We start from the raw sequence: 27,921 nt of genomic DNA, 5'->3' as shown, positions 1-27,921 counted from the left end.
GACATAAATGGTGAATGAAAACACCCAGTACACTGACAATCCGAGCAGATGTATGAGACATTGCCACAACTGTAGGGAAACACTTCCCAATGGTCACTGGTGCTGCTGCTGTTTTTCCTGGATCACCGACACAACTCCATAATAGTACTTTATTTACTGCAGCAAAAATTAGACCTGTTCTCAAAAACAGCTTAAACATTACAGTATCTAAACATGAAAGAAATGCTTAATTGGCAAAAAGTTAGCAAGAAAATGTTCCTTGCTCCAAGGCTGTAGGAGGGGACAGATTTCAAGCCCCTAGAAGGGAGGGCTTCCTGTAACTTAATCAGTTCCTATCCTCCTCAGTTTGAAACTAGCCCACCTCTCAGGGACGTCAGGAACAGCCTGCGGCGTTTATTGGTGGCTGCTTGGCAGTGTCCAGCAATAGGAGAGGGGGATGGTGGGTTTCCGGGGGGGCCCAGCAGCAGAGGCACCTTTGGTCCCTCACTCCAAGCAGCACACAACCAGCCTCCAAGTAAAAGAAAATGCAGCCCCAAGACGCCAGGCATTTAAACTAAACTGAAGCCTAACAGAAAAGGTGGTATAGAAGGGGGGGGGGGGGAGCTAGTGTTGGGTATCAACTTTCTTAAAGTGCCAGCCACCGATCCCCACTACACTATACCCGGTGTCACCCCCAATTGGATGCTGGAGAAAATGTGCGGGAGTTCACCTTGGTCTGAGATCTGACTGTTCAGAGGTGAAAATACCACCAATGAGACAGTCGACAGAATCGGACACGCTTCATATGCCAGATGGGCTGACAAGTGTCTAGTGCGTTCTTCTCGCCCAACGCAATCCTCAGGAGCGTAATAACCTGGGAAGGATGATTCTTGTACTTCAAGAAACCTGCAGAGCGTCACCTTTTTTTGGAAAAGGCTGAAGGTACAGGACCCTGGAGACACAGACAGGAAAATGGCTGGCATAATGGCCACTCCTATACAGTCATTGTCTCACGTGCAGCACCCTAGCGGTCCCACACCCTTCAAGCAGAATACTCACGCCTCAACAGCACCATCGTCTGCATCATGGCCAATGTTCCCGTTGAAATACTGAATGAGCGTACTACTAGATTTCAATTCATAGGAAAGAGAAACTCCCTTCAGAAAGTCTGGGCTCACAACTAAACAGATACCAATCAGCCTACTGCCTGCCTGGGGCATTGTGGCAACTGGGAAAGGAGAACTAGTGAAGCTGCAGGTTTTTATCTGAGCTCACCCTAGGTGGGTGCGAGTCCACTTAACCTGTGGCTCAGGCCGGGGACAGAGGAGAAAGGTGGTGAGTGAAGCAGGAGGATGGATGGGGAGCCAACCTCCTGGGGACAGGACAGCTGAGGAAGTCTCAATATAGCGTACAGGTAAAATAAAAACAAAATAATAAAAGGAAAGAAAAAATCCTGCACCCGGCCTCCAAAGGGTCCTGCTATTGCTGAAGGAGCAACATACAGGTTATTAATTAAAAAAGACTCTGCATCATAGCCTTTTACAATTCACCCACCTCAAATTCATCCATCATCTTGCGAATGCCCATTCCTTTCTGCCCAATGATGTAACGATGGAGATCATATGGGACCTCTACCTCAATGCTGACCGGTACAAGAGCCTGGTGATCGGGGGGAAACACTTAATGATTATGTAATAAGAGCTGTATTTTACAGAGCTAGTAATGGTTTAATTAACTGATTAATGAATAATGCTGCCCACAATGTATCAGTACATTTTTCCCTTATGGTTGTCCCAAAACTATCTTCACCCCCACCCCCCTCCCTTACACACCTTCAGAGCTTCATAAGCTGAATCACACTTCTCCTTGCGCCCAGAGATCAGTATGATGTCACACTTTTTAGGAGAGCCAGGGTCAGTAGCTACTTTAGTCTCTGCCCCTTCTTCTCCATTCTCTTGCGCTGGTGACTCCGGATTTGGTGCTGGTAAAGAGAAGTAGAGTCCCTTAGGAGACTGGGTTTCATGTTTTTCACTGGTGTTTAAACTGAAGAAGTTTTCTTACCTCCCTGAGTGTTGTCCTCACGATCAGGGAACTTGATCTGCACAGCATGCTCCCTTGTTATCTGTTGGATTCGAGAACCTTTAGGGCCCATAATGGATCTATGGAATCGTTGAGGAATCATGCACTCAATAGTGACCTGAGCCTCCTGCATAAACGAGACCAGATGATCAGAGCAAAAGCAAGAAACAAAAAGGTTACACACGTTGCTGAACACGAGTCAGGTTGTCTCATCTTACCAAATCTTCGACGATATCTAGGATCCGTTTCTTAGCAGAATCAACACACTCCTTTGCACCCTTTAAGGTCACTTTATCACTTTGCACACCAGAGCGTGGGAAGCTAACAGTCACGCCACCATATTCTTCTGCTATCTCCCGCAGGACTTGTCCTCGCCGGATCACAAAGTGACGGTGGTGTTTGGGGTCAACAGACATTGAGTCCTCAACTATGTTATCCTAAGGAATGAAAAAAGGGTATAATATACATCTGCCCATAAAAGTAAGTTTAGAGATGCAAATTGCCAAGACACACAAGGGACATTTATGAAAACTGCTACAGGTAACTGCAGAAAATGTATTACAGCTACTGCCAACTAGATTGTCATATCTTTCAAGATAAGAGCATGAACGCAAAACACAGTCTGGCTTGCTATGGGCAAAATTCACCTTTGCACAAGCAGAAAAATGCAGAGTTTTCCTATTAAAGAAATGCAGTGTAAGAAAGGATCTTACACAGTTTAGCAGCAGGGAACTGCAGAGTTGATTCACTGTTTAGCATTTCCCAGTCAATGTTACACTAACCTTTACGCTGTAAAGGTTTTCACAAATGTCGCTCTCTACGCAGGCCCGGTGCAAGCCCTGGGCAATACCACACCCGCACGGACATTTGCAGGTTTTAAATTACTATATATGAAAGGGGAAAAGAAAAACCAGCATCCAACATTTTCATAAACTCAATGGTCTCACCAAGCTTTTGATGAGGATTTCCAGTTCCCTCTGAGCATCTTTCACAGCCTCATCGGTGCCCACAATGGTGATCAGCTGCTGGTCCTTATCCTCTGCAGTTGGGAAGATGATACGGGCTCCTGTTTGGTCACGCACCTTACGGATGTTTCCACCTCCTTTACCAATCAAGAACTTGTGGTATTCTGGCTTAGCTCGCAGCTCTGCAGTAAAGCTCTTTGTTTGCTGGAAGAGAACCATGAAGCAGTTTAATAATCCTGGTCTGTGAAAGAAATGTCTTTCAAACTGGTACATGAAGACGGTAATGTCAAACTCCTCTACATGAAAGAGCTCAAAACCAATTTTTCCCCTTCACACTGCTCGATACTACCAAGAGTCAAATGCCTTATTATAGGACTTGAACTGGCTTCACTACAAGCTTGAGTAAATTTTATGACTTAAGGTCACAAGAAACAGAGAGATATGTCAATTATATGAACTTAAAATTCTAGATAATGCTAAATAACTGATAAGATCACACATATTGGGTACTTAAAATAAATACAGAGGTAACTACACAGGTATGAATAACTTAAAATTAGCCATTAACCTAGTGACATAAGCCTCCCGTTCCCAGGTAGCAATTACCTTTTCCTCAGCCAGATGCAACAGCTGTTTCTTGGCTCGCTCCACATCCTGAGCTGGTCCACGAATGGTGACTGTGTCACTGCCAGAGCCCTCGCTTGGGAAGTGGATATGTACACCCCCACACTCCTCCATGATAGAGCGTATAAAGCGGCCCTTAGCTCCAATAAGGGAATTGTGCAGTTTAGATGGAATGCTGACCTCCAGTTCTGTGATATTAGCCTAGAATAACCAACATCAAACACACTGAAACCTAACCACATATAGGTCCTCGATTCTAAAGTTCGTAATCTCCTTTCCAAATAAACTAAAAGAATGTAAATCCTAGTTACCAGTTCCTTCTGAATGGCCAGAATTCTATCGCGTGCAGCCTCACAGTTGGATTTCTTGCCAGTTATGACAATCATTTCGGAGTTGCTGTTCTCAGCCGGGAGGTCAATTTTAGTGTTACATTCTTCACGAATCTAAAAATAAGAAATTATTAAAATAAATAAAACTTGCAATGAATGGAAAAGGCACAGAGCAATGACAACTGGTTTTCTTCTAAATTAAGACAACACACCTTTTTGATATTGGCACCACCCTTTCCAATGATGTTCTTGTGGAATTGCTTGAAGATTGGCACAGAGATGGAGAAGCTGTTCTCCACCTGCAAAGCAATCATAAGAGCATTATAATATATCTGGTCAAAGGGGAGGATAGTTCAGTAACTCATCAGTGGCAAATCCAGAGGAGTTCAAAGCATGGAAATAAAACCACAGTGACTTATAAATCTGCTCTTACCATCTCCGATACCATCTTCTGTAGATACTTTGTGCACTTCTCCACTTCATTCTTAGGCCCACGCAGCTGCACAATATCACTCTTGTGTGTTGGATCTGGGAAGTTAATGATCACCTAAAAAGGAGAAGGTAATGAAAAAATTAAAGCAGAAAGCACCAACTAATATTGCTGGGGAGATGGTCAAAGAACGAATTTTAATAGACAGAAAACAATCTCACATCGGGGAATTTTTCCCGGATCTCTCGAATTCTTTCCCCCTTTTGCCCGATTATTGTTCGATGGAACTTTTGCTCAATGATCAAGTCCTTTGTGCGCTCGTTCTCCTACAATTGAAACATTCACATAATTAAAGGAAACTCTTGCAGTGACTGAAACATACGACATGTAGCAATAACTGTCAACTGACCATGCGCAATGCCAGCTCTAACAGCTCTTTCTTTGCTTGTTGCACTCCCTGCGGGTCACCTTCAATCCGGATGTGATTGCTCTTCTCACTGTCCTGGGGAATGCGTACAGAGACCTTGTACTGCTCCTTTATCCTATTAACTAAACAAACACAGTTATTAATCCAGCAGTCAAATACTTGATCATTTAAGAAGCAAATAGCATTAATTTAGTGTTGTCTAGGAAATCCTAATGAGGTCATCAACACTTGAGACATCCTATTAATGAAATACAACCAGATTTAAACATAATTAGATTAAATACAGATAATATGCTAAACACTAATATATTACAGAATGGAACAGTGCAGATCGCCTCCATCTCCCAGGACAGAGATGACCCAAGTTTAAAGGGAAAAGTGTGTCTAAATAACCGCAGATATTTACATTTGCACAGCTAAAGATTTAAGTCAGCTCACTTCTTTAACCAGTTACTTACTGTTTGTTCCGCTCTTTCCAATGAGGTGCCTGTGAAACCTGTGTTCAATGCTTATTTCTGCAAAATCCATTCGAGAAATCTAAATATGCAAAATAAAAAGTGTTTTATATATTTGTTTAAGTGCATGCAGCTACTGCATTAGGAATTCACTGTGACACAACATCATGATATACCTGCCATTCTCAACCAAGCAAGACCTATATAAACAGACTAGTTAGCCATGATGCAAAGGCCCATTTTTAGCCATCGCTATACTTTCTAATGTACATTTATGGTGCGTTACACAGGAATGACAGGTATCAGACCTGCATCCTGAAGGCTGGACATAAAGTAGATATTCAGTCTAGCTTAGTACAGGTTAGCAGGTGGACCCAACACAACCATGTAGGCCTCTGTTACCAGCACTTTTATTTTGTTTAGAGAAGGAATGTAAGTTATATTAAATATAATCTCTCAAAACACATATCTATACATCTAAAGAGCGGCATTATCCTCTTGGGAAAGATCATTAAGGCAAAAAGGTGTTGTCCACTTTTGAAACGAATCCTAACCTGCAAGATGGAATATGAGAAAGTACAGAGCTGAATTGAGGAAAATATTAACATGTGCAAGTTAGTAGTCAATGTACAGATCCAATGAATGTAGTGTAAAACTTCATCTACAGTTAATGGGCCTGATTCATTAAGTAAAGTTAAGCAAGAAACTGAGTAGGTTTTCTTACTTAAGTTTTCTGGACAAAACCATTTTGCTATGCAAGGGGTGTATATGAGTTTATTATTTTGCACATAAGGAAAATAATGGCTGTTTTTTTCATGTAGCACACAAATACTTGATAACTTATTTGTACACTGAAATTTAAAGTTTATTTAAAAACAGCCAGTATTTAACTTCTCTGCAAAATAATAAACGAATATGCATTGTAACATTGTTTCGTCCAGGAGAAAAGTTAAGTAAAAAAATAAGTACTTTCCTTAATGAATCGGGCCCAATGAGACCAGCCCATCCATGTTTTATACAAGCATTCGGTTTTAATACGGGATTTCAGCTAATCCTGTAAGTGGCATCACAAACAGGCAATAAAGTTCTGGTTAGAGTACAGATGTGAGTAATAAACCGCCTTACCAGATCCCTGACAAGCGTTTCCATCAGTTGCTGAGCTACTGTGACATCCTCTGTGGGCCCTTCCAAAGAAATCTTGTCTTCCCCTTCTGTAAACTCAATGTGCACCTAGAAAGAGGAGATCATCAGCATCCCCCATCATACAGACATCCAAGCCAAGAACTAAGTGTATATGGTGCAGTCTACAAACAGTGACCATTAGAGGCTCCATTTTCAGAATGCACCATAAATTAAAAGCATTTAGCTACACCTACCTTTGGTATTTGCTGTGTGATCTTTGACAAATTCTGTCCTTTTTTGCCAATAATGAACCGATGCAACCACGAGGGAGCAGATACTGAGGCCAGCGTGAAGCTGTTCGCCTAGAGAAGAAACCACAGATTGCACGTATGAGGTTTCTATTTAGAATGTTGGTAGGAATGAGACACATGCTATGACCTACACAGATACACAACAACCCATACCTTGGCATACACTTCTGTCAGTGCCTGGCCTAGTTTCTCAGGCTCTCCCCGTAAGATGACAGTCTCTGAGCTGCTATCGCTGGGTGGTATCTCCACAGACACCCCAGTATGCTCCAAGATCTCCTGCAGGCTATTACCCTTAGGGCCAATGACATACTTGTGTTGGGACTTCCTCACTTCTACTGCAATGCTGGTGGTTTTCTTCTTCTGCAGGGATAAAAGGTCAGATAAAAGCTTACTCTTCATATTAGGAGCATCTGCATAGTAGATGCAGCCATTTTACAGGTTGAACCAATATTTAACCTATCAATTTACTATGAGTGTGAGACATTCCTAAGCCATGAGGCACAGGACCCCTGTGAGTTGACTGCCTACAATGTGCTGTCACGAATACCACAATACCCTCAGTCTCCCCAGCCAGCTGCCTTTGTGTGACACTTTACTATGCCCTCTGCTTTATTCCTAACACCTAGTCTTCTCCACTCCTGTCATTGCCACATTAGGAACATTGCCAGAATATGCCCTTTTCTTACCCAAGATGCTGCCAAAACGCTTATCCATTCATCTTCATCACTATGACTACTGCAACATCCTGCTATCTGGAATTCTGCTCACCCATCTTTCCCTGCACCCCCATCCCATCCTCCAGAAACAAATTCAAATGACTCGCCCTAACCTACAAAAGCTCAACCCCATCATACATCCGAAACCTCATTGATCTACCTCTTACCTGCACTTTGCCTCATCACTGGTAACCACCTCTCACTCCTGCCTATACTACTAATGTAATGCTACCCCACCTGTGGGATTTTCTACCACAGCCTTCAAATCTTTAAACACTCTCTGGAAACCACTCTATTAGAGCTTGCCCTAATCCCACCTATACTACCCACACGAACGCACCCAAACGACTGTTCCAATCTCTACTCTGAACCACACTCGCTCCCCTTGTTTCAGCAGTGCCCTCCACTTAGAAAGTAAGCGCTCTTATGAGCAGGGCCCTCCCTACCCTTTATTTTTACATCTGCATCTATTTTGTCTACCTTGTATATCCCTGTTTTATGTATGTCCTGTTATCCCCATTGTACACACACTGCAGAGCACTGTGGTACCTTACAAATCTATGATAAGAAAGTGGGTTGATGACTGGTACACACTTTAAAACAGACAAAACAGCCAACATTTCAATTTGTAATTTTTTGTCAACATAGACTCGCTTATCAGCAATTACACATACATACAAAGTATTTTAAATCATTAACATTGGCTCACTATCAGCAGTTTTATAAACAAACTAATTGATTTAATTGAACAAGGTGTGGTTAATTGCTAGCAGAGTATCATGCAGTATTTCAATATCATGCTGATTAAGGGCCATCAATATCTGACATAATTACCATTGCGTTACTTAATACCCCTCAAATGAATTTTCTTGTCTTTTTTTCTATTAACATTTCATAAAAGAAAGGGAAAAGGGAGGCAGTTCATTTTGTTTTACGAAATAAAACAGGAAAAAATAGCAATTCTTGTATTATGTAAGGAATATAACTTTACATAATTTCTCTCAAAGCCATCATGCTAGACTTCCATGCATTCCAAGAACACATCAGCTATGTAGAACGGCATTAAGTCACGGATGTTTCAGCACATGACATTCTACCAACCAATGGAAATTTATATACAAAGCAAAAACGCACTGATTCAATGATTTGGATAGTCATGTTGGACCCACATCGCTTTTACACAATTGAATATGAATTCATTATTTAGGAATGGTGCGCATTGTTTTCAGACCCAAGGTTTAAGTATATCAGGTTATACAAAGTTTACACAAGAAAATAATGAGTGCATTTTGGACTGAAACTCTTTTTTTAGATTTGGCCTTAATGTGCGAGTGACCAGGGTCAATCCCACTGGGAGCACCAACATGAAGCCAAGCTGAGAAGCGTGTGGTCTTCTACTATGGGGTCAAGTCACATTAATGAAAGCATTTATATCCATTTTTGTATTAGTAAATAGTTTGCTGATTAAGTAAGACCTTCAGAGGGTAAGTAACGTCCCATTGGACAAGGAGCCATGTTCCATGATGAAATGTGACAAAACTTGCAAGGTAAAGTAGGAGCCCACGAACCGCTTATTTAGCTAAATGAGGTCATATCACAATTAATTCGCTGATGTGTTAAAGTTGGATCAGACAACACTTTCCTATGTCAATTTTAAGTGATCCTCCAGTCTCCGTTTTCTAGACACCTTCACAAATTACATGTCAATGAGGGTTCCTGTGCAGAGTCTCAGCCCACAAAGGAGCCTTAAGAAAAGAATTTGCCTACCACATGGTGAAGAATAGAGGACACACAAGATGTGCAGAGTATAGTAATATGGAACAGTATAAGGGTTATTGTGTGGATTGTAAGTAGATGTGATGATAGGTATTATGTGAGTGATGGATACTGAATTGATATAGACATTATGGTGAGAGTGGATTGTTTGTGGGATTGCATCATACGATGACAATATGGCAAGTGTAATACATGCGAGATGCATATTAAGACAATATGAAGACTTGTGATATAGTATCTGCATATTGTATTTAGTTGGTACGGTCTGTAATAATGACGTTATATCTTGTGTTATGGAGGTTGTGAGATATATACGACAAGCAACATGGAGGACAGCGTGTTTGTACAGTAGCAGTATTGGTAGTTAGTACTGTGTGTGTTAATAGGATTCGTAGTTCGCAATGTCAGTAACAATGAGTGTTTATTTTGTACTTTGAGCATATAGTTTATGGTGTTTGTGAGATAACAAGTGGGCATATGAAAAGTAAAGCTACCACAAGACATTCTTACCTTTTCCTCATAGATTTGACGGATTTTTGCCACTGCCTGTGCCAATTGATCTTTTTCTCCAGTGCAGACGATCTCGGTCTTGTTGACACTAGGAGGTGGGATGTTTATCCTTGTTCCAGTTTCGTGCATGATCTCGTTCACCGTCTTGTTATAGGGTCCAGCAATGAAAGGATGGTAGGCCTTTTCAATCTCTAAGCGTTCCACTGCTCGTTTATCCTTCATGGTGACAAAGAGATGAAAATCAAATCAAAGAGCTGTACAATTCAAATGTATTCTGTGTAGTAATGTATATACTGACAAAGGTAAACTGCTACCATGGCTGCACATTTACTCTGATTATATGCAGTCTTCCATTTAGCCTAAGAATAGCGTGAAAAGCCCATTTCAAATGTTGTATAGGTTTAGGGACTTGACCACATTTTTACCTGCTCGGCCGAGATGAGCAGAATCTCATGCCGTGCTTTTTCAATGCCCTCTTTGGTGCCAGTGATCTTAATCTGGTTACTGGCATCCTCGGGCCGGGGGATTTGAATCTTGGTAGCGGTTTTCAATTCTAGGTCCTGCAGCTTCTCTCCGTTTTTGCCAATCACAAAACGATGGTGTTCCTTGGGGATAGCGACTGAGGCTGAAGCCTAGAGAGATCAGTGGAGAGTCACTTCTGTAATATTCTCAACAAAACAAGGGACTAAAATATTAGAAAAGTCACATAACATGCCACCTTTGTTCCGTAAGAAAGCAATGTATGTTACGCATATAAAGTTTACAGAAAGCTATGGAAGACAACAGCAGGACACTTTTATACATATGCTGGACCAATTAGTCTGGCTAATTCTTCATAGAATACGGTAAAATGATCAATATAATTTTAATATCTTACAGGTATCTCATAATGAAATGAAAACATTTGTTTTATTGGTTTTCATTAGAAAGCCCTTAAAGTTAACAGCCACCTGCAGACATTTATATAGAGACAATCACATTATCCAGCATTGTAAAGCAACTATATACCCCTTCACATCAGCACCTGCCCCACTGGAATGTGCATTCCAAATCCCCTGACATGCACACGGGTCCACTTTGTCAGAAACGTATTAATCTACCAGTATGTCTTTGGAGCATGGGAGGAAACTGGAGCTCCCGCAGGAAGCCGACACAGACATGGGGAGAGCATACAAACTCCACACAGATAGTGCCCTGGTCAGAATCGAACTCATGACCCCAGAGCTGTGAGGCAGCAATGCTATCCACTGTGCTGCTCCATTCTGAAAGTCGCAAAACTCTCAAATAGCTTGGGGTATAATATGATGTTGCCTTCACTACACACACAGACCCCAGTAGTTTGCTTTGCAGTTGTGCCTTTTCACAACTGTACTCTAAAGAAACTAGATGCTAAATCTACACAATCCCTACAGATAATCTACAGTACCATGCTCTATTTAACAGTAAACTTTTGATGTAGTGTGTGGCATTATCCACTAATCCTACCATAATACACAGGAGACCGTAGCAATGGCAGGCGTTTTGCCATAATGATATTGCCTTTAATTGATCTCTATGCAGGGATGAAGTCTTGCCCATGTCACAGTCTAGCAGAACTCCACATTGACTGTACACTACATCTAATTACATGGCACACCAGCACTGCAGTGTTGCGCTTTACATCTACAGAGGGAAATTGCAGAATTCACAAAGCCTAAATATATCAGGCTGTAATGGACCAAGGTCATAATTTCCAGCCGTATGGAAATCAGAAAAAGCAGTCCTAAAACAGACAGAGAGATGGATGCACTTCAGTAACCTATAACCTTCATAACAAGAACAAACTCCCATCCTTCGATACACAGCACATGGGAAAAAATAAATCTCTGTTGACATTAGATGCTGGCAGAAAGTCTGTTGATTAACCCAATATTAAACTTTCCCAGAAGGTATGTTAAATTAACCATAAGGGGATTTAAATTGCATCATGCCCATAAATACTCCTTGTTCCCACTACACCTAGCCCTTAGAGACGCCTCAAACCCCCTCAGCCGGTCACCATCATGGGAATGTAGTGGTGTCAAGGCTACAACTCCACCTGTGTTATGCAGTATACAGCAGTACAATCATCTTACCTGGGTCTGCAGCCGGGTCACTATCTCTTTCCGTGCCTTCATAACAGAATCGAGTTTTCCAGAAACCATGATGGATAAGCCTTGGTCTTTAGCCAGAGAAAGCTCCAGTTGAGCCCCAGTCTTCTGCATAATGTCTAAGCAAATCTTGGCCTGCTCGCCCTCCCCAAACTGAGCCATGTCCTTGTACCTGCGCTCCTCCAGCGGGACATGAAACACCTGGATAAAGAGGCAGGACCGCTATGCTTTAGTATAAGTGTCTCACACTGCTGTAAACATTTGTGTCCATTGCTGAGAAATGTAAAATCTGACCATAAGGGTTGAATTTCTAAATCAAATGGGAGTATATCAGTTTACACCTTATTCAATGCAAAACATAAGTATAAAATAAGAACAGTTAGATGCAGTTATCATACTGTGGCAAAATGTCAGTATTCAATACACTCATCGGTCAATGAATAAAATGTGCATGATTACACTCTCTGTATTCATAGGATGTGTACCGGGTTCATGATACTGCTGAATTCTACACAACTTCACAATATAAAGAGGTACTTTAAGTATTAAGATACTGAAATATGTTTGGTAATGAGAAGGTAAACATAATATATGTTTTTTAAAAAAAAGAGAAATAGGAACATTATGCTTCTTTATATAGCAAATCACATGTAAGTATGTAATAATTTCTGGTCTACTCTGGAGTCAGTGTAGCCAAGTGAAGGAGTTTGGTATTTTGATCACCAAATTCCAATTTAGCAACTGCATTGACCTGGAAAATCATAGCTGGATTTGCCCATATTATCACAGGGAATTTACAGTATAAGATTGAAAGCCAATTTCCTGGAAGATTCCTTAATACTTTTTTTGCTATGAGTGTTAACACAAACTTCTGTAACAATTTTTTCAAGGAGACAAACTTAGCAGCGTATTTGGGCCTTTGTCCCATATCACAGTGATGCAATCTATTTTCAGTTAAGTGTCAAGGTTTACAGGAGAAAATGGTCACTGCAAATGCATATGGGACATAACCTGCAATAATTATTATTATTATAGATTTGTAAGGTGCCACAGTACTCTGCAGCGCCGTACTGTAGGGAACACAAGGACATGCGTAAAACAGGACATGCGTAAAACAGGACATGCGTAAAACAGGACATGCGTAAAACAGGACATGCGTAAAACAGGACATGCGTAAAACAGGACATGCGTAAAACAGGACATGCGTAAAACAGGACATGCGTAAAACAGGAACAGACAAGGCAGACAAAATGAATGGAGACATGAAAACAAAGGGTATGGAGGACCCTGCTCATTAGAGAGCTTACATTCTAAAGGGAAGAGGGCACAGCTGAAATAAGAGGATCGAGTGTGGCTGAGAGTGGAGATTGGGATAGTTGTGAGGGTGCATTAGTGTGAATAGTGTTATCGAGGATAAGGTCATCTCTAAAAAAAGAGATGGGTTTTCAAAGAACACCTAAAGATTTGAAGGCTGTGGGAAAGTCTGACTGAGCGTGGTAGGGAATTCCATAACTGGGAAGCAGCACGGGAGAAGTCTTGTAGGCGGGAGTGAGAGGTGGTTATCAGAGCAGAGACAAGGCGCAGGTAAGAGAGCGATATAAGATAAGAGGGCGGGAGGGAGAGCATTATGATATGAGATTTGAGTTGCATGCAGGGGTGTTGTTGTTGAGGGCTTTGTAGTTAAGGGTGAGTCATTTGAATTCGTTTCTGGAGGACACACAGAGCCAGTGTAGGGATCTGCAAAGTGGTGCAGCAGATGTAGATCTGTGAGAGAGGAAGATCAGTCTTGCAGCAGCATTTAGGATAGATTGAAGTGTGGTTATATGGGTGTTATTGACCGTGAGTGAGCTTTGAGAGCAAGTGGTGACTCTGGCAGGAGGGAAGATAAGATAATTCACTCATGAGAAGCTCCACCAACCAACCTGAGTGATAACGGAAGACTTGATAGGCCTGATCTTGCTCCATGCACCTGCAGGTTCAGAAGGGGTCTCGCTGCCAACAGCCTTTTCCGGGAGGGGTGGGAATGCATCTTTGTAAGTGGGGGGATCATTTTCCTCCTCTGATCCAATGGCCGCCACTGTAATTGAAAAATCACGAATTGGTTAAGTATGTTCTACTCAAATGAAAAGCAGACTATTTTCTGCCACATCATGCTAGACATGGTCTGCAGAGTACAGTTCATACCATGTAGATTTTGGAGATTGAATAATGCAGTTTGGATCACTAACAATTGATTTAACAATTGTGAGACTATTTATAGAACATTCAGAAGATTGTACTGTGCCAATATGGGACCTATAAATGCTTAGGGTAGGCTCCTGTGATCAATATGTTGTATATTTTATTTGCTTAGGCTTAATGCACTAGAGCTTATATTATTTTGTATTGTTACCTAAAAAGAAATAAAAATATATGTGATTAAGAGCAGATTGTAGCTTAGACTATGGATGTGTGTATACAGAAGATTGAACTAACCTCTGACCGCTGGTTGGGTCAGCCCACTGCGATGTTCATCAAAGCTTTCCTGGGTAAGAACCGCCACCGAGCTCATTGTCCCACGCAAATCCGTGTAACCACTGCAAGAAGGACATACTGAAATCTGCTTTCACCCATTTACTAACCATTATAGTTATTTACTGAAGAGGCACCCAAAAAAAAACAAAAAAAAAACAAAAAAAAACAAAAAAAAACAAAACAGCACCAAACAATAGGGCACATACTATTGTAGAGTAACAACAAGTGAAAGGCAACTTCTGTGTGCTTTATGACATTTTTACGCAGATTAGAATTTGTACAACAATTTTTAGTGGCAGACATAGATCTTTTCTTCACCCATAAAAGAAGAATACATTGCCCTCATAAAAGTGTAACCTTTTATTCAATGAGGGCAGACATTTTGTTCAAAGAAACAATCTTGATCTGAGAATGCAGTCTATCAATTCACTAGGAACTAGTCCTAGTGAACCCATAGGCTGCATATTGTCCCACAGAATGGCTTCCTCCACAAAAGGTGCACTTTAAATCTCAGGTTATATACCAGTAATGAACGGACTGCTTGAATGTGCAAAAATCACATTCAGTTCAGTGGATCCTTAATTTTGTTCTCATCTGAAGAACCTGAGGTTATTGCAGAACAATTTAGAGTACAAAAACAAATGCCACAAGAATAAATGTACAACTAACAGACTTGCTCAGCAGCAGAATAGTCCAACACAAATTACTGGAATAGGTCAATCTGACACTGACTCTATACATTTGCATCCCCAGGCCCTTTAATAAGGTATTTCAGGTATTAGGGCAGGCTTGGCAAGTTAGTTGGGTTTTTGCACCTGTATTTCTCAGTCCATTGCTAAATGTGCTTTACAGCATGCATTAATGGCACACTCTGCTGTACACATGGCAAATACAGCAACATTACCAGCAATGAAAGATCTTTTGCTCAATTACAATTTCATGTTAGTACCTGGCATACCGGTAAACAGATTCGCTCAATGTCACCAGAATTCAAATAAAGGTCTCGAACAAATTCGAGTCAAAGAAATTTTATTGTTGGCAAAAATTCAGATGAAAATGAGAAGAAAAAACAAAACAAAAATAAAAATAAAAAATAACTTACCAGCTAAAGGGTCAAAAGCCAGAAAGTCCGTCCGGTGAGCTGAACGCTTCTTTCAGCCTGCCAGCTTCTATGGGATTTAATCATCATCAATATATGCCACAGCAAGTAATGCATAAAAAATCGGTTACATATTAAACCTCATCTAAAAACTATATACTCAAAGGATGCATCTTACTACACCCTAAGTTATGGCATTGTAAGTGAGGCCAGTAACCAATCACCCCTTATGCACTTTTGGTGCTAGACAACCCCAAAATATGGACTCTGCAATGGGCTGCTCTTATACTACCAACTTACAGAACTCAATAGCTTCTATTGTATGACCAACACATATGAGACAGATTAAATAGAGAGGTATATGGCACTGATCACTAGACTGATACAACTCAATAAAAACATGGCACTATAGTCCAGGATGCTGCTTTTATCAATAACTATTCAAACACTGCAGAAAGCAAATAGCTACACAAACAGCAATGACCAACACAAGTTCATCCACTCTGAAGCTTGTAACCAAAAAATTACACATTTAAAACACATTTACAGTTGCAATAACACAAGTATTGCATCTACAATCATTACAAAACCTATTCAGCCCTTTTGAGATTTTATTTTCTTACATCATGAAATAAAAACAGATGTTTTACCACCGATGAATGTAAAAATAAAAAAAAAAAAAACACACACACACAAGCTTTTTCTTACTGAAAAACAAAACAAAATAGCTGATTACTTATCTCCTTATTTTAATGCTTAATTGCAGTTGTAACTACCAGCGTTGTGCATCTGGGCACTGCAATGTACACCCATTATTTTGCAGTATTGCTTGAACACCATTAGGTTGGATGGGGACTATTTGGCACAGGGTTTAGCATAGCTGCCCCGCAATGTTGAGGCAATAGGTTCTGTTTTGACCAGGGCACGATCTGTGCGGGGGTCGCATGGGTTGCCTCTCAAAGTCAGATGAATATGGTCCAATAGTGTGTGTCTAGGAAGTAGAATAAGTTCCACTGGGGGTAGCCAAGTGAATGATTAAACATTCTGTAAAGTGCTGTGTAATATGCATGTGCATACATACAAATAAATGACAACTAAGTACAGCATTAGGCTTGGACCAGTAATTGAATGGAGCCTCAATGCTCAATACTCTGTTCTCATCAGACCATCGCATCTTTCTCCACATAGAAAGAGGGTCTAACATGCTTTCTGGCAAACACAATGGGACTCTAAGAAGTACAATCCAGTTAGAAGGTGCACCTTGGCAGAGCTGCTGAGTTGCAGGGAAGTGTGGCGCATTTTAAGTGTATGGACAGATTTAAAGGTGGGCAGGGGGGCATCCTATCTCAACCTAAATCTCAATGTTACAGTAAAGCTGCACAGTATGTGTGTGCTATATGCAAATGCTGGCAGTATTTTTCATGCATGCAAAGTAAAAATTAAATTTGCACCCCTTGCATCATATCCAGGTTTGTCCAGGTGCACATTTGCAGCCTGGATTTGCTCCCAACTCTTAAGGAGGTCCTAGGTGAGATCATGTGTATTCTTCAACAGTGGTTTTCTTATGCCATCTTCCCAGATCGCAGATCTGCTAAGTATCCAGGCTATTGTGATCCCCCTGGACAGTTTCACTATCTCTACCGTGGAAGACCATCCTTTTTAACCGTAGGCTCGCGTACAAATGCTCTTCTTGCACAGATGCTCGATTTTGTAAAACTGTCTTCTAATTTGGCATTGCTCAAGGTATATTAAGTTATTTAAATTTAATTTCAACTTTCTCCAAATTGTTGCTTATAAAGTGACTGTTTTTAATGTTCTTTGATCTTCATGATGAAACCCTTATTTGGAAACACTAACCATCTGCAGAACCTCTCACACGCAGATTAATTTTGAAATAATTACAAATCATACACAGACTTCAGTTTTTAATGTTGCCTCTGAAAACATTGCTTATCTATACCTTAGTAAAGGACTTATGTAGTTATCTGGTTCTTTATCTGCATTAAAAATGAAGAAAAAGTTAAAAACTTCAACATAAACCTGTTTTTACTCCATGAGGGTTGGGTACACAAGTGTGATGATGACAACACTTACCCAGACATCTTCACTGCGAATCTCGGGACCCCGACATGGTGTGAATATCGATTCATTAAAAAAATGACTTTCAATCAGTGCGACTCTTTAAGAAGCCGGGCGCATGCAATCACGCGACTCAACGCCGGCACTATTATTCTTACTCTTAAGGGTGAAACGGAAGGAGGTGGCGCCTGTATATTACAGAAGTTTTCTTGACTACATTGTACAGACGCCACCTCCTTCCGTTTCAAGATGTCGGAGTAAGTGTTGTCGTGGTAGTCATGTTCATGGAGCCGTGGTAGTCATGTTCCTGATGTAAATCAAAATGTGAGAAAATGTCAAAGGGGCATCTCAAGCACTTGCTTTTCAGCATTATTTCTTGCTCCAGCTACAGGTCTAGTCTAAGTGCTAATCACTAGTGATGACTTGTGTGTGCATGTTTGTAAACAGGAGCAGCAGTAAATGCATTTTATGTACCAGAGACAAATCATAACATCCTAATAAATGCATTTCATGGGAGATAAAAAAAAAAAAATTTGTTTTTTTAACATTTTTTCATTAATGCCTATTTTATTAGCAGGTGATATTAACGGAATAGATTTTTTTTTTCCCCTGTGCATTCTTTTGAGTTTATATTCCACATATGTATTGGACATATCCTGCAGTGTCTTGTCTCCTAAAGTAGATTAGACCTGCACCTGTATTCATCACCACACCACTTTGCATCCACTCCTTGTTCAATTCGACCATACATTTGCCCGATTTACGTGGGTTTTAAAACAAAACGCACATCGCGCTCAGTATGCGCCCCTTAATGAATCAGACATCTTGTGTGCAGGGCCCTCTTAACTCTTTGTCTGTATTACCCAGTATTGTTTTCTCCCAATTGTAAAGTGCTACAGAATTTGCTGACATTATATCAGCTATTTATATAGCCCCATTAATTCCGCAGCACTGTACAGAAGACTCACATCAGTCACTGCCCCCATTGGAGCTTACAGTCTAAATTCCCTAAACTACACACACAGTCAGAGAGACTAAGGCAGTGGTTCCCAAGCTTTTGCAGTTCGCGGCATCCTTAGAGACTCCATAAATTTTCAAGGCACCCCTCCAAAATAATTACCGAGCAGTAGCGAGCAGTAGTTGGATCAAAAAAACGTAATAAGTATTTAGGTTAGAACAGAAATACTTATTTAGTTGTATGCAAAAATACACACAAATCAAAGGGAAAATAATATTTTTATATATTTTTTCAATTATATTTCTGTTAAAGAATAATTTACAGCTAACACACTGTGCCCCCTCTGCGTCGCGGAGGTAAGAGGAGGAAAAAAAACAAAAAAAAACAAACAAAAAAAAAAAAAAACAACTTACCAATCCGGCGGCTCCCGGGACCCAGCACCCTCCCTCCTCACTGAATGTCAGGCGTGACGACATCATGCACGACATTCAGTGAGAAGCTAGGGGAAGGATGCTGGGTCCTGGGCACTAACTGATTGGTAAGTTTTTTGTTTTGTTTTTCTCTTCCTGGCCACGGCACCCCTGTGACCATGAAGCAGCACACACTTTGGGAACCGCTGGACTAAGGTAAATTTGATAGCAGCCAATTAACTTACTAGTATGTTTCGGGATGTGGTAGGAAACCAGAGCACCCAGAGGAGACCCACGCAAACATGGTAAGAACATACAAACTCCTCACAGATAAGGCCATGGTTGGGAATCAGCTCATGACCACAGTGCTAACCACTAAGCTGCCCAATTAATATTATATTTATATAAATAAATGTTGATGACAGTTTAATCTTTCCTAAAGCAACTGTTTCCTTGTCATATCTCCCTACCATAGACCGTGTCTTGTGTAAAAAGTGCTAATTGTGAATACCTTACAATCTTGTTGCAATGCTTCTAGCATACTGTGTGTTACCACAGTCTGTACCTTGAACTAGAAAGATAAAAGCAGTGCCAGGTACTGCACAATATGTATTCATGGGAAAATAACCTCATTTCTGCCTTATAGAAGTGGTTTACTTTTGTGCGATGATTGCAGCAAAATACAATTGCAGCAGATATGAATAACTAATTAACACAATTGTGTAGTCTGTATGACCAGAGTATACAACCCTTCATGGACCAAAGTGACCAGTGTGGATCTTACTTGGAGTTGGAAGTTAAAGCAACTGCAACAAAATACGCTTTATCTTGCTGTGCAGTAAAACGAGGCCGGAAGTTATAACTCGCACTTGCTGCACCTTATGTCTGGACAGGCAGGTCGAGGGTGAGTGTGAGTACAGCAGCTTGTGAGCAGGGCCCTCTTACCTCACTGTCTATCACCCAGTATTGTTTTATTACGGTTTGTTCCCAACTGTAAAGCGCTACGGAATTTATTGGCGCTATATAAATGTTGGTGATGTTGACAAACGAGATTCGCTATAGATTTAGGAGTTTAATAAAGAGGTAAACCAGGGTTTGGGGGATTTTTTTTAGTTAAGAGACTTAAAATCTGTCCCCACTTTAGGTAACCATTGCAGAACTATATGTTCCAGCTGTGCATGCAGATAATATATAACATTTTTTAGGACACAGTCCCATGGTTACAAGAAGGATTGGGCCTACACAACTGGGGACTGGCATTATTATATTTATAGTACGGGCAAATAAGTGGCATGGCCACATTTACTCAGAACATTTTGCCTGGGAGTGCTGGGATGTATGACTTCTAAGTGAACAGGTAAACATTCGTTATTCCTGCACACATTACCAGTTGAACTACACATATAGAAATACATATTTGAGGTTACACAAACTTTAATTAAAAAAAAAAAAAAAAGGTGCAAAACTACAGTAAATTGCATTTTGCCCCACACAATTTGCATGTTTCTCAAATAGACTATTGAAAAACTATTTTATATTGCAATTCCTTTGGGAATAACAATATAAAATATTTCCCTAGTTATAGAGACTTAAGCATAGACAATTTTCACATTTCTTCTATGAGGCAAAACATCTTGGAACAGTTTACATGCTACACTACAGGTGAAATTCAAAAACTGAAAAACAAACCTGCACTTCTTAAAATATTAACGTGATGATTGAAGTTACTTACATTATTGTGTGAATAAATGGGTATTTCAAGTGAAATGTTACGTTGTCTCATAAAAACCAATAAATGATTGTCACTCACTTAGAACTTAGGGCGATTAGTCTTTCCAACTAATATAAGTAGTTACACTATCAATTTGTAATAAGCTGTGAAAACAGACCAATTAAAAAGCAAACAAGTGGAGTAGTAGCTTAAACAGTTCGTGCTGCTGTTAGACATCCTGTTGGCCATTTTGGACAACTCTGTTGAATGCCATGTCCGCTGTGTGTGGAAGCAGGGATTTCCCTGAGTTGAAACAGATGTGCTCAGTCAGCTGGAGCCTGCACCATTTTAACTACTAAGCAGCCTGCTATTGCCAATAAAAGAAAATGTATGAACCTTCTAGCAGGTTGAATCAAAGAAAGATGGAATGAGAGGATTAATATGCATACGCCCCAATTATCACAACACACAAGACACCCTGCTTGCTGTACAGTTCTTATTTTCTGTGCTGCTGGGGCACGGATGGGAATAATGCAGATGTGCGCTGTCTCATGTGTAGGGTGGGAGCCTCCAGGGAAGGACAATTCCCTGAAGCGCCGGCTGCACATGTAATCACCTTCAGAATCAACTCCTCCCACCAAGCTGAATGCTACAGTAAGCCTGATAACCAAGGAAACCTCATTGTACCAGTGGTTTCCAATCAATGTTTCATTTAACAAGGAGCAGCATGCAGCAATCAGACTGTAAGCTCTAGCAGGGTCTTCTCACATTTTCTGCTACTGTTGTTATGATATTTGTCATTTATATTCAAATTGTCCCAATTACCCCTGACTGCACAGCGCTGTGGAATAGGACGTGGAAAGCTCAAACTTCCATACACTGCACTAATGTCTGATACACAATTAAAGCCGGAGTAGGCAACCTGTCATGGAGCTGGCAGAGCATGATGGGAATTGTAGTTACACTGCTCTTCTGGAACTGAGAGAAAAGTTTATTACCAAGTTTAGCCTACACAATGTACCCATATCCAGCAGTCAAATGGTATAGTATGAACAGATCTGTGAGCGCAACACTTGCATGAAAACCCGCATCCAGAGTAAGATGACCTCGGTGTAATCCACTTGGGATGAGGCATCCCTAATACTTAAGGCTATTTTAGACTACAATTTAAAAGCAAGTATACTTTGCAGTACATTAACTTTCCACTACTGACTAGTACATTACAAATAATTTGTCCCAGAAAACACTACATTTTTTTCTTTATAAAATTTCAATTGCCAACCTCATATCGGTAGCCACTGGGATTACATACAAAGATGACAAACTTCACAAACATTCTGGTAGTTTAATTGTTGAAAAGATAGAAATTAGCGCTACAGCATTTGGGTTACGCCATATAGCCACATAAATCAAAATAAATGGACTACTATCTGGACTGTCATGTAAGTGGTTTTATTGTACATCTTAATGTTGCATGACCTATGTTCTGAAGGGCAAACTGTCACTCAGGAAAGAACCTCTTAAATAATTTGGCTTTGAAGGACCAAGTTCCTTTCAAATCAGGAAACTAACAGGGCTGGATTTACTCTGATGTACTATCAACCACACGGTCCATTGTGTGCTTTTATGCTTATTTAATTTATCAAACAATTTAACAATTTTGAACGCCAAATTTGCTTAATAACTCACCATTATAAAGTTAGTGTTCTTAACCCTGACCAGAAGGAATTTTATGTAGCTGAAATCTGTTTGTAAATGAAGCCTTTGGTAAACATATGGACAGAGCACACACAAGGAGCACAATTCCAGGTAACATATTTAAAGGGGTTTCCTCACTTCCAGACAACTAATATGCAGGCAAGTAGATATACTCTTAGAACATTTACTAAATTAATTGCTTTTTTTTTTTCTACAAACTGCTGGGCGATTTTATTTCATCCCACAGTGATATAAAGCAAAGCTACTTTGTGTTTGTTGACAATTGCACAAAACAAAGCTGTGAATGAGTTCTCTGTACAGCGCTGCGGAATCAGTGGCGCTATATAAATAAATGGTGATGATGATGATGTATATGGCAAGCACACCAGGGCTCTGGAAATGAAGTCTGTCTGATGATGTAAATATATAACTAAGAGGGGCGAAACGAGTCTAAAAAAAAAAAAGCTGTGTAATTCATAAAAGTTGCAGAAAGGCACATTAAAGCTAAAAAACCATCTAGAGGTTAAAAAAAAATAAAGAAAAAAAAACCCCTTTGGTTTAACAGTAGCTATTAAGTATATAGGAGCATGAACTTGCTATGGTCCGTACAGGTTAATTCTAAAAGGTAAAAACAAAACACCTTTGCTCTGTAGCTGCACGATTGTAGAAGACAAGGTCCAGTACCTTCAAAAACTTAGGATGGCAACCAAAGTTCAAAGGTTAGGATACTATGCCAGTCTGACATTTTACACATTTGCACAGTAACCTTTGTAGAAAATACTCCTTTGCTTTAGAAACTTAAATTAAAGCTTGCTACATCTGCATATACTGGTAGCTATATCAACAGATATTCCACAATTACTCTGCAAATAAAGAGTACAATGAAGGACAACTCTGAGGCAGGGCTGTAATAAGACCATACTAAAGATTCTAAAAGGATTGAGCTAATTTTTCCAACATGTTTACTTAAAGTAAAAAATAAATAAAGTCAGGAAAAAAAAAAAACCAGTGTGCTGGTCAACGCATATATAATGTTATACTGGACAAAAAAATCATTAAATGAATTGTACTCCCAGACACATTGGGTCTTCGTACAGCCTGCTTAAGATCCAGCTTGATCAAATTAGCAGCACGACAGAAAAAAAAAAGTGAAAACTTTTTTTTTTCCTACATAAAAAGGACATCTTGGGGTGGTAACCCTGCCTTGCTGCATTCCACCAACTAAACTTCAGTTCTAAGGAAGACAAACATTTGTAGGCGGATTCATTGCAATACAACTGATGAAGAAGTGTTAAGACGAGGGGTCGCTGCACACTAGGGATCAGCCAGGATCACTGTCAGAGTGCAGAGCCTTAGCAGGTGTGTATGTGCTGAGAAGGAGGTTCAGTCGCAGAGCATGGAGGCTTGTGATCAGCAGGGACAGGCTCCTCTGTACTGCCACCTCAGCACAGCCTGTATTACCGGTATGGGGGAGGGGACTACTTAAAGGGCCAGAGCTCCCTGCCAGCTCAGCATACATCAAACACATTAACTAGTTTGCTGCCTGCAATATAATATGCTTAAGGCCATTTACAGAAAAATACACATTAATCTACTGTTACAAGTTTTTTTTAATATACATTAGATTGTGTGTGGTCTTGCTGTTGCTTTATAGTCAAGCACAACAATCATCAGAAGGGGAAAAACAACTTTGTAATTCCTCACCTTACTGCAAAATTGTCACTTCACACAGAAAAGTGATTGAGTAACAAAACAAAAATGAAAACTACTCTGTATGGTAGGAGAACCTAACTTTCCAAGTACAGTTGAGATTTGTGTTTCTAAGTTATATCTTTGTAAACTCTTACTACATTGTTGTCCACTTAATCAACCACATTTAAACAAAACAAAGTGAGAAAAAATGCTCAGCAATTACCATAGTAACTGTAATTTTGTGCGGCCTGTGTAGTCCTGTTAGAACAATGCAGGGAATTAAATCTACCCCTTAGAGATTGTAGGAGCAAAGTTAAAAAATAATTTAGTAAAAAGGGAACAAATTTGCACTTTGGCAAAATCATTGTTATAGTGCAGTAGGGTGGGGGGTAAATTTTAAATATGCAGTCAGATTTAGAGTTTGGAGGGGGCAAGTCCTAGCTCAACTTTAAATTGCTGTGTAAAAATAAAGCTGTTGAGTATATGTGTGCACATGCAAAAACAGCCATTATTTTCCCTGCATGCAAAAAACAAATGCATAGGCACCCCTTGCACTGCAACATTGTTTCCTCCTCTTTTTGCTCCCAAGTCTAAAAGGAGGCCCCTCTAGGTTTACTTTCACTATTTTGCAGGACTACCAGGTCTAATCAAAAACCTTAGTTTGGGTAAATAAAAGAACAAACGTGTTACATTAGAAGTTCCGTCAAAAAACAGTGTTTCTTTAACAGAAACATTCCCTCAGATGGTAGAATGCTTGGAATTATGGAATGTGCTTGGAAAGAGCAGGGTTTTTTTTTTACGAATCCTTTAACATAGGGGGCGGCGACCCAACAGGACAATGATCAGCACAGACTGAGGGGATGGGGGGGTTGCAATGTCCCCTGCAAAAACAGATTTAAATAAAAATGAAAGCCCTCCCATTCTTATTTTAATGGCAATATTCTATATAGTAGTCCTATGGTGCTTGATTATCAGATTTTATTGCATGGTTCTTCTATAATTGAAGCTAAATTCACAGATGAATTAGGTTTTCGCTAAACCAGTTTTCTCTAATGCTACATCAGAGCCTCTTTTTGCCACAGCAGAGCAGCCCAACTGGCATATAGGTAGAGTTTCAGTATTAACCCATTATCTACCAGAAATTAGCAACAATTCTATTGAATAAATAACCATTTAAAAAAAATAAACCTGAGACTTCAACTGCATTATGCAGGTGAGGGGTTAATAAGTCCTTAGGCAACCTTAAGATTCCATAATGTGTGACTATTTTTTATTCACTATTTTTAAATATGATCCAGTGTGTGTATAAAAAGGTATAGCCACCAGAAAAGACACTGTTCTGGATGGATATTTCTAGGTAACATGCTAATGTTTTACCAGTATGAAATACATGTTGAGCAATAGTGGATTATATTCTAAAATACAGTAGTACAAATCTGAAAGGAGCACTTTTTGCAAGACCACCACAACAGAATTTGTTTACACAGGTACACAACTTTTTACATGGATGCAAGTGGTGTTGTAGATTCAATAGAGTTGTTCTTACACTCTTATAGAACATATCCTACTTATTCACAAAAAACTTCCATTGTTGAGGCAGCTAATTAAGACGAGCGGAACAGCAACACGTGTATATTACACTAAAGTGCATTTGGCTATTCTACAGCTCATCTACCTGGGCATATGGGTCATTCATTTACATTTTACTATTGTAGCAACTTTAAAGCCTACTTCTGAGGATTCATGAACATCTTATTAGGCCTACTTCTAAAAATAACCAAAACATTAAATTACAGGTTAATGAACTGCTGACTTTGTAACTACCAAAATAATGCTGACAGCAAAGTTTAAGGGGTACAAAGTACTTTTAGGATCTACTAGCCTTTTTATGGCAGATACAAACAAAACACTACATTTCTGTCATCAAGCATTGTACTATATCTTGAATCATTAGCAATTGCTGGACATTGCGAATGAAGGTAAACTACACATTATGGTATATTACGTTCAATCCGGATAAACTATATTGATTAGACTAGCATTGAACATTTTAGGAGTGTTGCTAACAGGCAGCTATTTGACAATGTATATACAAGACATTTACAAGTTAGACAAAAGTCTATGTAATTATTATCCACCGGTCAGATTAAAATAGTAAAGGCATAGAAGATAAAGTAATCGAGTTACAAATTGTTTAAGAAATACTCATTTTCACTTGCAGGGCTTGCAACATACACTGCTGGCTAGGAGATGGATTAGGAGGATTTCAACTCCCCCTCTCTTAACTCTGCATATCCCTCCCACTATAGGCCTCTTTCTATGCCAACGTCACCATTTCAGGCCCAGGTTAAACCTCTGCTTCTTGCTAGGTACAGAATTTAACGCTCACCTCTACAGGTGCCAAACAGGTAGCTGACAAAACAGAAGAGGAACAAAAGACAAATTAAGAAACTGCTGGAGAACTCAGGAGCTAAAATAGTATGCCTTTTATCCCAATAGCTTTAGTAAATGTACCAGCAATACATAGAGCCATCTGGCAGAAAACCTGTGTATACATCAAAAACACTAAGGTGAACGATACAACATATAACACTAAATAGCAATCAAATGTACTATTAGTTTCATCACCGCCACAGCATTCCCATTCAACAAATACTTAGATTTGGAAACGAGTAGATTTCTCATCAACATAAATCGTTTTCATTTCTGAGACTCTAAGATCCGGTTACACTGACTCACAGGACATTCCTTACAGATTACAGAAGCTAGGTATATCTGCCAATTATCACTCAATTGAACGAAATGGGGGCACATTACAAAAAAAATGTAATTCATACATTTACTGACCTGTTTTAAACATACTTTATGCTATACTAAAGAGTGAATAAATGAGTTATATGGATAGTTCAGGGCTGGAACTGTACCTAATTTTCAGGCATAAATTCTATTTATGCCAATATACAGCACATATTTTTAAATAATCCTATTTGCTCTGGCAAGATATATATATATATATATATATATATATATATATAATTGTTCAGCCCTGGTACAAATATTCTGTCAGGGGGGTGTGAAATATAAGTTTCTCAAATCTGTAAAAGACCAGCGTTATAGGCAGTGTACAGATGATGATAAATCAGGGCTAACATATGGGACAGGTAGGATGTCCCAACTTGTACAGATAATAAAGGGTTTGGCAGTGCTGAGAGGCATCCAGCAATCATAGCCGAGGACGTGCTATATAGTAATCATGTAGACAGAATGGGACAAGACTTCGATCAGCTGCCTGGTCGGCCAGACAGCACTGTCACGACATGGTGTCAGGGGTTCTATACAATACAGATGACAGGAACCCGGCTGATGCAGAGACTCATCAGTCAATGACAAGCCCGGCTCCTGCTATCTACCATACGGCTTACTCCACGTAGGCAGGAGCCGTCCCTACCCACCGCACTTCCGCCCCCCTCCAGCTGACATCACGCCCTGCCACATATATCTCTACCCCGCTCCCCCCCACACCCGGTTACTGCTCTCCTCACACACTCACTCCGTGTCCCGATCCGCTGACTGCCGGGGAAAGCGCCGGCCGCCTCGTCCAGCACTTATATACAACGCGGTTTAGCCTATCAGTTAGAGGAACGTCATCAGCCGCGACACGTCAGCCGGAGAGCTGGGCTGGAGAAACCTCTTACGACTGAGACTAGGAAGCGGAAATGCGTCACGAAAAGCCGGATGGAGTAACTGAGTTTGTTTTTTTAATTGAAGAAACTTTATTAAATCATTGTTGCAATGACACGTTTCATAGTGAGTTGTAGTGGGGGCACTACCTAAACTTGAAAGAGACGAACTGACACATATGCTGTATACAGGTTACAGGGCTCCATTGCCTTCAGTTAACATGTATG

General features: G+C 40.1%; 1 protein-coding gene across 2 annotated transcripts in view; it reads right to left on the bottom strand.

Moving 5' to 3' along the window:
* HDLBP (high density lipoprotein binding protein) overlaps positions 1 to 27,719 on the bottom strand; it is a 32,832-nt gene extending 5,113 nt beyond the window's left edge. Inside the window, exons 1-22 of one of the 2 annotated variants that reach the window (XM_075201780.1) lie at positions 27,564 to 27,719; positions 15,469 to 15,535; positions 14,328 to 14,428; positions 13,775 to 13,929; positions 11,838 to 12,053; positions 10,149 to 10,355; positions 9,724 to 9,939; positions 6,875 to 7,081; positions 6,665 to 6,772; positions 6,414 to 6,518; positions 5,292 to 5,370; positions 4,816 to 4,955; positions 4,628 to 4,732; positions 4,410 to 4,523; positions 4,189 to 4,275; positions 3,959 to 4,090; positions 3,630 to 3,848; positions 3,006 to 3,227; positions 2,277 to 2,495; positions 2,041 to 2,185; positions 1,812 to 1,960; positions 1,534 to 1,638 (exon numbers count right to left, since the gene is read on the bottom strand). In XM_075201780.1, coding sequence (XP_075057881.1) covers positions 1,534 to 1,638; positions 1,812 to 1,960; positions 2,041 to 2,185; positions 2,277 to 2,495; positions 3,006 to 3,227; positions 3,630 to 3,848; positions 3,959 to 4,090; positions 4,189 to 4,275; positions 4,410 to 4,523; positions 4,628 to 4,732; positions 4,816 to 4,955; positions 5,292 to 5,370; positions 6,414 to 6,518; positions 6,665 to 6,772; positions 6,875 to 7,081; positions 9,724 to 9,939; positions 10,149 to 10,355; positions 11,838 to 12,053; positions 13,775 to 13,929; positions 14,328 to 14,403 — 3,006 coding nt within the window. In that variant the 5' untranslated portion in view covers positions 14,404 to 14,428; positions 15,469 to 15,535; positions 27,564 to 27,719. Of the gene's footprint in view, positions 1 to 1,533; positions 1,639 to 1,811; positions 1,961 to 2,040; positions 2,186 to 2,276; positions 2,496 to 3,005; positions 3,228 to 3,629; positions 3,849 to 3,958; positions 4,091 to 4,188; positions 4,276 to 4,409; positions 4,524 to 4,627; positions 4,733 to 4,815; positions 4,956 to 5,291; positions 5,371 to 6,413; positions 6,519 to 6,664; positions 6,773 to 6,874; positions 7,082 to 9,723; positions 9,940 to 10,148; positions 10,356 to 11,837; positions 12,054 to 13,774; positions 13,930 to 14,327; positions 14,429 to 15,468; positions 15,536 to 27,535 lie in introns of both variants that reach the window. The other variant, XM_075201781.1, reaches the window with a different exon arrangement.
* Positions 27,720 to 27,921: the final 202 nt, after the last annotated feature.

Source organism: Mixophyes fleayi, chromosome 3 (assembly GCF_038048845.1).
Source record: "Mixophyes fleayi isolate aMixFle1 chromosome 3, aMixFle1.hap1, whole genome shotgun sequence".
Taxonomy (NCBI): domain Eukaryota; kingdom Metazoa; phylum Chordata; class Amphibia; order Anura; family Limnodynastidae; genus Mixophyes; species Mixophyes fleayi.
This window is presented reverse-complemented; position numbering and strand designations above follow the sequence as displayed.